Genomic DNA, 12,101 nt, shown 5'->3' with positions numbered 1-12,101 from the left:
AATTGATTAGTTGATTTTATCGACAGATCTGTAAAACCGAGTTCCTCCACAAAGAATCATGCAATAGCACCACTTTAATTCTTCTGTTTACCAGAAATGTGCACATACCGTTATGGAAAAAAAATATTAGACCACCCTTATTTTCTTCAATTTCTTGTTCATTTAATGCCTGGTACAACTAAAGGTACATTTGTTTAGCCATGTTTTTGATAATAGCCAAAATCATTATCAAGAAAACCATGGAAAATGGCTAGATATCAACTCTTAAATTAAACTCTTATGAGCTATTTTTGTTGTTACCATTATATCTGTCCAAAGAAATGCAGCTTTAGTTGTACAAGGCATTAAATGAACAAGAAATTGAAGAAAACAATGGTCTTTTGTTTTCCATGACTGTAGGTTTGTGGGAAACACATCATTTAGCATGGAAAAAAACATAAAAATTGACTAAAGAAATCTTAGTCGCCTCAGACCAAAACCACTGATTAGTCACCTAAGTGGCTTAGAGGGGTCAGCCCTAATATTCATTGTTTATTCTACTCATGTTAACAGGAAATCAAAAGGAAGGAAATCAATCAAATACTGTAGTTGTTCTATTTACAAGTAGTTAATCATTGAAAGTGTTTTAATGAGTTCCATTGCACACAACTGCCACTTAAAAAAACGTCTCAATATTCGCACTGAATAGTCATATCAAAAACTTTAGTGCCGTTTTTTCCCCCCACTAAAACACGACAACGAGCCGGCCTGACTCTTCATGCTCCTTCAAAACGTGACTACAGAAAGCAGCTGTTTGTTTCTCAGGAATGTGAGCACTTGAACAATAGGCTGGTCCCACTTAGTATTTCAGGACAATGTTTTTATACTCCATAGTAGCTCAGTGAACTTCAACAAACCATGTTAAACAATCGATGTGTGGTGGCGAAAACAAAAAAACAAACTGAATGTGTTATAGATGTGGTGAAATGAAATGAGCCAGTACTATGCTGTTTTTATTTATTATTTCTGATTGTATTGAGTGGTTTTTTTTTTTCCTTTTCATGTTAAATATCTGCACTGGTAATGGGCATTCCCTGCGTTGGAAGTTAATTTGACAGCTTTTTGTGTGAAAATTATGTTTGTCTGCATTTTTACAAATATTATTTTCTTTTTCTTTGTTTATGTGAAGGTGTGAGAGCTGTAAACTGTCTGTTGCATTCTAATTCAATCCTTTCTAGTCAGTAGTAGCAGGTGCCTGGATACAAAACAAAAGGGTGAAGACCACATTTATCAAGTCTTTTAATAAAAGCAATGCTCCCATGTTTTTATTTTTTAAACCATAAACAGCATGAGTGCAGAATAATTGATCAGTGCTGTGATAAGATGTGCAGTTTAGTATTATTAACAGCTGCTAGACACTGAGAAAATTAAATTATGTGCACTCTTGCTGGTAGTGGTTTAATAACTTCTTTTTCCCCCCTTCCCGGCTTTTTGCACGGGAGCACTACCAAGTGTATAATTCCAGCATAAAGACAGATATTAAAAATGTATGAAGATTTGTTATTGGAGACCTCTTCTCTAATGATGTTCAGTACTTCTCACAAGCTATGTTGTCATCTGTCCACAAGGAGGCGCTATTGTTTTCTATTCTACATCCACCCTAGAAATTATGCATGGAACTGTTTTTTTTATTTATTTCATTTGCAAAAAAGCACCAAAACCATATCTTTATAAGACATTTTTGATAGGTTATAATGCTCACTGATTATGTTTAGCTGTTAATCTGGTTGTGAATGTTCTGTACTGTACACTGATTTGACTGTTTTAACAAGAAAAACAGACACCGACCCCACCGCCACTGCATCTCAGAGTGGGAATGTGCTCTAAGTGATGTTACTGGTGTTCACATATTGACTTATTCTGCATCCCCTCCTGTGTTCAAACACGAAAGTATATGACTGAAGAGATGACGATTTTACACCTGCCACATATTTTTCTTGTGACAACTGAAATAGGAGCCAACCACAATTTTATTTTATTAATGGTTTATAGTGCTGTGGAATAAAATGTTCATTACAGTAAATCATACTCTGTGTTTGTATTCACTCCATTGTCACATGCTATTACATTGGAATGAACATGGTAACATGTAGACTGTAAAACTATATCATTTAATAAAAAAATGTGATCATGTCACTTTAATTATATTGTTTGTTAAATAGTTGAAATGGCGTGTAAAAAATATTTAAATTTCTCCTTTATACTTAATCAGCTGCAGTTTTCACCCCCTATTTGTCTGATCTTTGTACACATTTAATTATTCATCCACATCCAACATTTTGCATAATCCTGCTGCTTATAATAATGAGATTAGCATTGGTGGAAAATAAATATACTGACCCCCGGCCTTTACAGTTATAGCTCCTCCAAACAAAACCAACTAGTACATGTAATATTTATCATTTATACTGCTGTAGCACCCCGCATCAGCGTTTTAAGTTAAGTATTATCCAGTTAAACTCAGTTGACCTCTTTCCTGATCTTAACCTGTATGAAGATGGCAGTTTCTATTTCTGATTTCTTTTACATTACATTACATTACATTACATGTCATTTAGCAGACGCTTTTGTCCAAAGCGACTTACAATAAGTGCATTCAACCTGATGGTACTAGACATAGACCATAGGAATCGAGTAAGTACATAACTTTAAGAGCTAACTGTCATTGCTAATGAGTGCTATATGTTAAAGAAGAAAAGAAGAGAAAAGAAGAAGAAATTTTTTTTTTTTTTTTTTTTTTTTTTTTAATATATATATATCTGTTAGGTGACCATGACTTAACCGAGGTATTGTTGGAAGAGATAGGTCTTCAGCCTGCGGCGGAAGATGTACAGGCTGTCTGAGGTCCTGATGTCGGTGGGGAGCTCGTTCCACCATTTGGGAGCCAAGACAGAGAAAAGTCTGGAAGAGGTTTTGAGGCGAGTTGACCCACGCAAGGTGGGAGTCGCTAGCTGTTTGGCTGATGCAGAGCGGAGAGGACGGGCAGGGGTGTAGAGTTTGACAAGGTCCTGGATGTAAGTAGGACCTGAACCGTTAGCAGCAGAGTACGCCAGAGCTAGAGTCTTGAAGCGTATCCGCGCAGCCACTGGTAGCCAGTGGAGGGAGCGGAGGAGAGGTGTTGTGTGTGAAAATTTGGGAAGATTGAAGACCAATCGAGCAGCTGCATTCTGGATGAGTTGTAGAGGTCGGATGGCTTTGGCAGGCAGACCTGCCATGAGGGAGTTGCAGTAGTCCAGGCGTGAGATGACCAGTGCCTGGACCAGGACCTGAGCTGCCTTCTGGGTGAGAAACGGGCGGATTCTCCTGATGTTATGCAGCAAGAATCTGCAAGATCTGGTGGTGGCGGTGATGTTTGTTGAGAGGGACAGTTGGTTGTCAAGAGTTACGCCAAGGTTTTTGGCGGTTTCTGTGGAGGCAACCACTGTGTCCTGGACAGTGATGTGGAAGTCAGTGGTGGGAGAGCCTTTCCCTGGGAGGTAAAGTAGCTCAGTCTTTCCCAGGTTGAGTTTGAGGTGGTGCGAGGACATCCACTGGGAGATGTCGGCCAGACATGCAGAGATACGTGCTGCTGCACGTGTTTCAGACTGGGGAAATGAGAAGATTAGCTGGGTGTCGTCGGCATAGCTATGATAGGAGAAGCCATGCGAGTGGATGAGGGAGCCAAGGGAGTTGGTGTAAATCGAGAAGAGGAGCAGACCAAGGACCGAGCCTTGAGGGACCCCGGTGGTGAGTAGACAGGGTTCTGAAACAGAACCCCTCCAAGTTACACGGAAGGTGCGGTCCTTGAGATAGGATTTGAGCAGAGAGAGGGCGGAGCCAGATACTCCCAGGTGATGAAGGGTGGAGATGAGGATCTGGTGATCCACAGTGTCAAAAGCTGCAGAAAGGTCCAGTAGAACCACAACAGATGAGAGAGAGGCCGCCTTCGCCTTGTGAAGCTGTTCAGTCACAGCGAGAAGGGCAGTCTCTGTTGAGTGGCCCTTCTTGAAACCAGACTGGTGAGGGTCAAGGAGGTTGTTCCCATGCAGATAGGAGGACAGCTGATTGAAGATAGCCCGTTCCAGAGTTTTGGAGAGGAACGGCAGGAGAGAGACGGGTCTGTAATTGTCCACTAAGGATGGGTCGAGGGTGGATCTCTTTAGGAGAGGATTCACCCTCGCTTCCTTCAGAGAGTTAGGAAAGCAGCCAGTAGTCAAGGAAGTGTTGACAAGATGGGAGAGGAACGGGAGGAGATCAGGAGCAATAGACTGAAACAGGTGGGAGGGAATAGGATCCAGCTGACAAGTGGTAGGACGGGCAGAGGTTACAAGGCTGAGCACTTGAGGAGGAGACAGTGGAGTGAATGCTGAGAGGGAGGGAGACACTGATGGGGAGGGAGGAGAGGCAGGTTGTGAGACTGGATGGGTAAATGACGAGCGTATGTCCTCAATCTTCTTCAGGAAATGGTTGACAAAGTGGGTTGGTAGGAGGGAGGAGGTAGGAGGGGGAGTTGGAGGGACCAGGAGGTTTGTAAAGATGGAGTAGAGCTTCTTGGGGTTGGAGAATGAGGATTGGATTCTTCAACCTAATAATATTTGTCCACCTTTTTATTGGCTTTTGTTATCTTACACCTATCTAACATTTAATTGTATCACGAATATACAGTGGTGGAAAAAGTATTCAGATCCCTTACTTACAATTATGTGGTATTAGTACCACAGTGTGGTACTAATACCACACTGTGAAATTACCCCAATACAAGTAAAAGTTGCGCATTCACAACTTACTGAAGTAAAAGTACAAACATTTTATTATAATTGGCAATAGCTTGCTAGCCTCTTGCTACTGTTTAAAGTCTTTAACCAGTGATGCTAAAGTACATTTCAATACCAAAGGTTAGCTTGGGCTAGGTCGCTAGTAAATTGATACGGCTGGTTATTTGTGTGTTAAGATAGCAGTGTTTTCAGTTAAGGTAACTAGCCACATTTTTCTCATTTGCCCAATCGTTTTTCCCCTCAAATTAGATATTCTTTTGGAGGCAAAATGGAAAGCAATACCTGAAAAGCTATATATGTCTTTTAAAGCTCAGTTAAAATAATTATATTAACAGTAAGTTTTCTTTAACCTTTAGTGTTTTTTGTCAGTTTTTGGGACTCCATATGTCTGCTGATGTGCCATTATGATTTTATTTCACACTGAAAGATTTTAAAACCGTGGCTATTGCCATTTAGAAGAAAATACGATGAGGCAGTATTGCAGTTTTGTACTCAACATTTATTAAACAGCAGCATCTATTTCCAAAAGTCAATAAGACTTCATTTACACTTCACATTTCATTTATCTTTCTCTCAAACACAATTTAAAAGAACATTGTGTGATTTCTCTGTCATGGTTTGTAATTGTAATTAACTAACGTCAGCTGATGAATGCATTATGTTTCTAGAGTTTAATGAGTTAGTGTTAATGGCAGTGATCGGAAGGCAAACTGCAGTTTGATTTCTCAAGGCGTCTGTCCGATGAGAGCAGCTACAGTGATTTTCTTCACTCCGATATCTTTACAACTTGCTTGCCAATGTTTCCTCCTTTCATCATAGAGCAAAATGCATCTGAAAGAAAACAATTTTTCTTTTAAATTTCTGCAAAGTTAACAGAAAAGTCACACAGTAAGAAAACATGAAGGAATAAATTCTACATACCTCCCATGTTTTCAATGCCATTTGCCACAGTTTCCAGCACCTGCAGAGAAAAAGCCAAAATATGAATGAATGACGTGAAGAGAGACAGGGAAGAGGCACACACACACACACACACACACACACACACACACACAGACATCATCATTCACTCCTTACTTTGACTTGGCCTGATACAACTAGCTCGCAGAGTTCAGTGATGGTAGCCTCCAATTTGCTCATGTGGTCGAGCACAATAAACCGCTCCCGGGTGATGTTCTTCTTTTGCAGGGCTTCCTGTGTCTCTGCGCTCAGGGGTGGAGGATACGGCACATCCTTGTTGTACTGTGAGATCTGCCCACACAGGACCACATGGCTGTCGTTGTTCATCTGGAGGTAGGAAGTGCGAGAGAAAATTTATGAGCCTTAAAAAAAACTCACTGTTGACAATCAGGAGAAAGCATTTAGAATCCATAGTCAACACTTCTAATTTTGCACAATCCATGTAATTTCAAGCCAAATGAAAGTACAACATATATTACATTACACTCAAAAAAAAAATGAAGCATTACCTGCTGGATTACAGTGTCACTGATGGCACCGCCCACGTTGTCAAAGTAAACATCTATTCCTTTAGGGCAGTGCTCCTTGAGCTTTGCAGAGACGTCCTCTTGGCGGTAGTTGATGGCCGCAGAGAAGCCCAGGTCATCCACTAAAGCTTTGCACTTCTCATCAGAGCCGCAAATCCCAACTACTTTTACGCAACCATCCACCTTGCCAATCTGGAAAAATAAGAACAGGGTCAAATGGAGGAATTTATTTGTAATCTTGTCTCTTTTCATGTTTGCATCTGTGGTTGGAAGAGATCAATTAAAAGCTAGTTTAATTAATTTAAACTCAATAAAATCTAATATTATATCTCACTCTCAAAAAAACTCAGGATACAAGGGAGTAAACATGTTACACTACAATTTTAATAATGCTTTTTTTTAATGCATTTAATCAGTATCTCAGATAGCTACAGATTTCAAAACCTAGTTGGATCCAAATCTGAAAATTTTGGTAGTTACCTGTCCAGCTATGGAGCCACAGGCCCCAGCCGCTCCGCTCACCACCATGGTCTGATTGCCGTCTTTGGTCACATTACCCATCTCCCTCATGCCCAACAGTGCAGTGGCGCCTGTCATACCAAATGCACCCAGATAGTAGGAGAGGTGCCCATCGACCAATGTTGGATCAAGCTGCAAAGCACATAATATGTATCACATGTGGTGTTAATGTCATATATTTATATCAGGCTTATTTGTCATAAGCAGGTAACTTTTATTCACAGCATTGACACTCAGAAATATGCCGCACCTTCTCTAAGACACTTCCTTGCAGAACAACGTGGGTCTGCCAAGGCCAGCTGAAGTGAGCAGCAATATCTCCTACACTGTAAGTACTGCAGCTGCTGGCCTCAACCACGCCGACACCTCCACCTTCAGCACTCTCAGACAGCTGCCACGGAGTCAGGTATTCAGCACCGGTGTCTTCATTCATTCTGCATCGCTGAGAGGCAAAAACAGAAAGAGAATTAGGAGTGATGGAGATGAAGACGATTTGCATGTAGAGTAGGAAGATGATCTAAGTGCATTTATCTTTTATTTAGATGACGCTTGGTCTTTCCACACATCAGGCCTTCATTAAGGTCTGAAATAATATTGATCATAAAGAAGGCCAGAGGTCCAGTTTGGCCTGATTTTGCCTGAGAGCCGACCTGTCCAAACATTAAAAAAAATGCTGATCTTAAAGAAAGCCAGAGGGCTGGTTTGAGGTGGATTGCATTATAGATCAAGATCAACATCATTGTTGATGATGAACATGAACAACATCAAGATCAACATCATTGTTGATCTTAAATAAAGCCCGAGGGACTATTTCCCTGAGGGCCAAACTGTCTTCCAAATAAAAGAGAAATACATATGAAGCCAGAGGGTGCAACACATTTTCCTACTTTCAAGTCTGTTTCCAGTGAACAGCACTTCAATACAACCCTTGGTGTGCTTTACTTTTCTACTTATATACGAGTATTGCCTTAAACTTTCTGACACAGGCGGAATAGTTGACTGTATGATACATTTTTGGCTGTCTTTGAAGCGTTTAAGTGTGGAAAATTAATGCAAAAGAAGTTACAATAACTTAAAATGTATTATCCTTACCATGTAAGGGTCGACGGAAAGCCAAAGTGTCCGAAGTAGGACCTCCCCATCTTTCAGGTCAGCTGCCAAAGTGGTCTCCTCCAGTCGGAAATTTTCAGGAACTGGCTCTCCATCGTTACCTTTATGTGTGGAGAGGAATCATGTAAGGAAACATTAGCCATACGGGCGAAGTGTTGTAGCACAGGACACAAGAAAATAGGTTGTGAAAAGTTTCCTTACCTGGTCTTGAGTTGAGAACGATTTTCTTCACCTGCATCTTCGAAAAGGAAAGTTAGTCTTGATATCGACGCCGAGAGGTACCTGTCCCAGATCTGGCAACAAAAGTCAGGCTTTTAGTTACGTGCGCTAAGGTCACAGTGTTAAAAGCTGCTTGCTCCTGCACCAGAAAGTGACTAACTAACTCCAGAACCTGACTTAAATACTTGTCTTGTGTTTACGTTAAGTCCCTTCTGTTATCTGGAGGCTAACAGTAAACATGAGACCGTTTCAGCCCAAAGCAAGAGGCTTCTCTGTAAGCAACTTCCGTCTTTGTTTGAATTCCGTTACAGTTAGATCTGGATCTTTCTAAGCCAGGAGTCAACCAGCGCCTCATATTTGATTCTGTATCATCTTAAAAACGTGTTTTATTAATAAGTTAGCTGGTGACAGCACCGACTGACATCCACTGTCGATATGACTTTAAATAATTATTATTTTAATATTTAGGAGGCAGCCGTTACAATCAGCGCATGCGTATTATGACATCTGTCAAGACATTCTGAAGAATTAGCCATCCAACATCCAATATTTTTTTAATTTTTGCCTGAAAAAATAAAGAGTTATTGATTGTTACCAGTGTCTAACTATAAAACATGACTATTGTACTGTATTTACATTACAACATTCTGTTGTTTGGAGGCTAGCAGGGGGTAAACGTGACCGTTTTCGCCTAAAGCAAGTCCTCCCACTGTCAATTTATCTTTACATTATATGTTTGTTTATTTGTTTAGAGGGCAGTCATTTCATTTTAACCCATAAGAACCCATGGTGACACCCATGTAACAAACACTTCAGCTTTATGCTTCACCTTAACTCATTAAATCCCTAAGCGACGTATATTCAACACCCTGGTGTGGTGGTTAAGTGACTTCTTCAAAATGTGGCTGTGACTGGAAACAGAAATGTGAAAAAGTAGCTAATTTCAAAAAGCTTATTTTTTTGTGACTAGGCTAAGTTTAAACCCATTTAACAATTCTAATCCGTTAATGTCCTGTATTACATTTGACAAACTTGTTCTGGCCATATTTCCTGAACACATTAAAAGTCACAATTTTGATATATGTTATGGAGATGCAAACAAAAAGGCAAATGGTTATTTGTTTTTATTTATTATTGATGTATTATAATTTTGTTTTGTTACTTAAAAACAAATCTGAAAAAATAATTTGTTAAACAGCACTATTAATGTCACAGTTTTGATTAATGTTGTGCAAAGAAAAAGGCAAAATTCTGTTTCTGTAAGCAGAAAAGGTTTCTATTTTTTTATTTTAAAATAAGAAATATCCTAAACATAAATACCATAAACGGCCATTGTAACGTTTATATCACATTACAGATATTTGACATTTAGGGCGAGTATTTAAAAAAAACAAAACAAAAAAAACATAAATGTGTTCTATGTGGTCAACTTGTTCTGTGGTATATCCCCCATAATTTTCCTTTAAGGATAACTAAGGTTCTTATGGGTTAAATGTAAAATGGCTCTATCAACCATTAGCGAATAATAATTTGCGTTTAGATTATTAATATGTGTCAGCAATTATGTTAAGAATCTAAACACAAATTTTCAGTTGTTTGTGCGATTCCGGTGAAATGGGGGTTTACTATCTTGTCGCCCATAGCTGCTGGTGTCAGTTGAGCCGTTAAGGCAGCTAAATCAGAAACGGTACCAGCCCTCAGCAACGTCTTTCATTAATCTAGCTCAGCGACACTTGTGCAGCCGGTTGAACTGTGCTCAGCAGTGTCATTTCTACGTTTAGCGGCGATGTTGCCAATGCAGCCGATCCGTTTCTGATCAAAGATGTGTAAGCGCGTTAAGTCCCGTAGACACTAGTATGTATCTATGGATACTAGGCTGCAGCATCGACAGCTAGCTTCAAGTGAATCAAACTGGGAAGTGACGCTTTGTGGAGGAATCTGAAAAAAATAATAAAAAGTTTACGGGGCTTGATGACTAAATCGCTGTTGTTACACTAGCCTACCGCCAACTTTAGCTGCAGCAGAGCGCCGTCAAAGCAGGGAAATGAAGGCGTATGTGCCATGGAGGGACTGAGTTTAATGTAAGTACTGTAAGGCTAATGCATGCCCAACTCTGTGCTAGATGTTCTGTTTCATGGTGGTGTAGTTCACTGTTGTTAATGTGTTGATCTTAGACAGCTAGCCTCTAGATTGAAGCTAGCTTCACACCTGACCTGATCCTCCCATCACACACACACAGAAAATCCTAGAAAGTTCCAGAGGGAAAACACTCAGCGTGGCATTTATAGTACCTCACCTGTAGCTAAAGTTGGCACTATATATCTCTGGTCTGTGCCGTGCAAAAAAAACCCCAATCTCCTACAAAAAATGTGCCCTAAACACGATGAGCGGAATATATATCGTCACCCTGGTAAAATAATCGCCTAACTCTTTCTTTCAAGTTTTGCAGGAAGCACAAAAAACTTCACCAAAAGTGTAACATATGACATTTATTGATCATTTCACTCAAAAGGGATGTAACAAAGGATGTCTATTGGCATAGTAATAACACTGTGTGTAAATTATGTAATTTAAGAGAAATAAATGACTTAGGCAATTTTTTGAACATGCCTTTGTGACTTATACAAGACTTGGTTATACTTTATTTTGAAGGTGTCTACATAAGAGTCACACAAGCCTGTCAGAAACATGACATGACAAGTATCATGAGCATTAATGTTACTTCAAAGTGTCATTAATGTTCATGACACATCCCATGTCATGTTTATGACATGCTCATGTTACTCTTATGTAGACACCTTCAAAATAAAGTGTTACCATATCATGCTAAAGGCATATTGAAAAAATTGCCTAAGTCACATTTAATTTTTACTTAGGCATAATAAATCTGCTTAAGTCACACACTTGACATAGGCCACTATCTTAAAGGGGTAAAATCACATGATCTGATCAACTGAGGATGAAGGCTATTTTACCATAGGTGGCTGGCGTCATGAGGAGATGATTTAGGCAAAAAAAAAGCAATTTTGACTATATATATATATATATATATATATATATATATATATATATATATATGATCTTAGCACCAGTATTGTTGAAGTCGGCTGTTATTTTACTCTTAATCTAGAGTAACTTCTTTTTAAATATATTTCAATATGAGTGGTGGGAAATCAGGATGTTTTTATCTTGGGCTGCAGCTTTTGATTAGTATTTTATTATTTTTCTTTTTAATCTGCCAGATAATTTCTCCATTAACGATTTGGACTATAAATTGTCAGAAAATAAGAAAAATATCCCTTAGCATTTCCTTCAAATTTCTTGTTTTGTCTAAACCAAAAACAAATATATTACTTTTCACAATTAAATAAACTTTACTTTTAACATGCTGCAACTGTCAAATATTTGGCATTTTTGACTGGAAAATAAAGAGTCTGTCAGTTGAGTTAAGTATCAACAATGCTGGTAGCTTAAAAAGACATCGGTGCAGCCAAAAAAGTTTTTTGGCACACAGACACACATGGTGACACCACACTTCCCAGAGCAGTGACAGTGTCATCGGTGGCAGAGATGTCAGCCTGACTCGACTTCTTGTCAACAGCATCTGTGAATGTTTTCAGGCTTTGCACGTTATTTTAAGGGTCAGAGAGAAGAGAGAGAGGCTGGTGGAGAGACTGCAGCCCTGCAGAGTCTGACTGGCACATGTCTGATCATGTCCAGTGCCAATATATTGCAACATTTTCCCATTATAAAAGCTCTTTTTCACAGCAGACATTTTGCTGTGTCATAGTAGGAAAAGCAAATGTGTCACTTATACCAGTAACAATGGTTTGGTTCTGTTCAAGTTTCTCAGTAAGCTGTAACAGGGAGCCAGCTTGTACAACACCAGGAACCTGACACTGAAACAGCTAAATGGAATTCAGCCATCATTCATTTTATTATTGACACCTGTGCTTTTCCTTTTGTGACTTGC

At 39.4% G+C, this 12,101-nt stretch overlaps 2 protein-coding genes across 2 annotated transcripts in view; one reads left to right on the top strand and one right to left on the bottom strand.

Annotated features, from left to right (window-relative positions):
• Positions 1–5,277: 5,277 nt before the first annotated feature.
• Positions 5,278–8,417, bottom strand: ptgr2 (prostaglandin reductase 2). The gene is made up of 8 exons (XM_059353487.1): positions 8,111–8,417; positions 7,892–8,010; positions 7,050–7,241; positions 6,761–6,931; positions 6,263–6,472; positions 5,871–6,080; positions 5,715–5,754; positions 5,278–5,624 (listed from the first exon to the last, which is right to left on the bottom strand). The coding sequence occupies exons 1-8, from the start codon at positions 8,145–8,147 to the stop codon at positions 5,560–5,562; spliced, it is 1,044 nt and encodes a 347-aa protein (XP_059209470.1). The 5' UTR covers positions 8,148–8,417; the 3' UTR covers positions 5,278–5,559.
• Positions 8,418–9,747: 1,330 nt separating this feature from the next.
• The window catches only part of mideasb (mitotic deacetylase associated SANT domain protein b), a 38,377-nt gene continuing 36,023 nt past the window's right edge, over positions 9,748–12,101 (top strand). Inside the window, exon 1 of the mRNA XM_059353121.1 lies at positions 9,748–10,209. The gene's annotated coding sequence lies outside the window, so the exon portion shown is untranslated. The remainder of the gene's footprint in view (positions 10,210–12,101) is intronic.

This window comes from Centropristis striata, chromosome 16 (genome assembly GCF_030273125.1).
Source record: "Centropristis striata isolate RG_2023a ecotype Rhode Island chromosome 16, C.striata_1.0, whole genome shotgun sequence".
Taxonomy (NCBI): domain Eukaryota; kingdom Metazoa; phylum Chordata; class Actinopteri; order Perciformes; family Serranidae; genus Centropristis; species Centropristis striata.
This window is presented reverse-complemented; position numbering and strand designations above follow the sequence as displayed.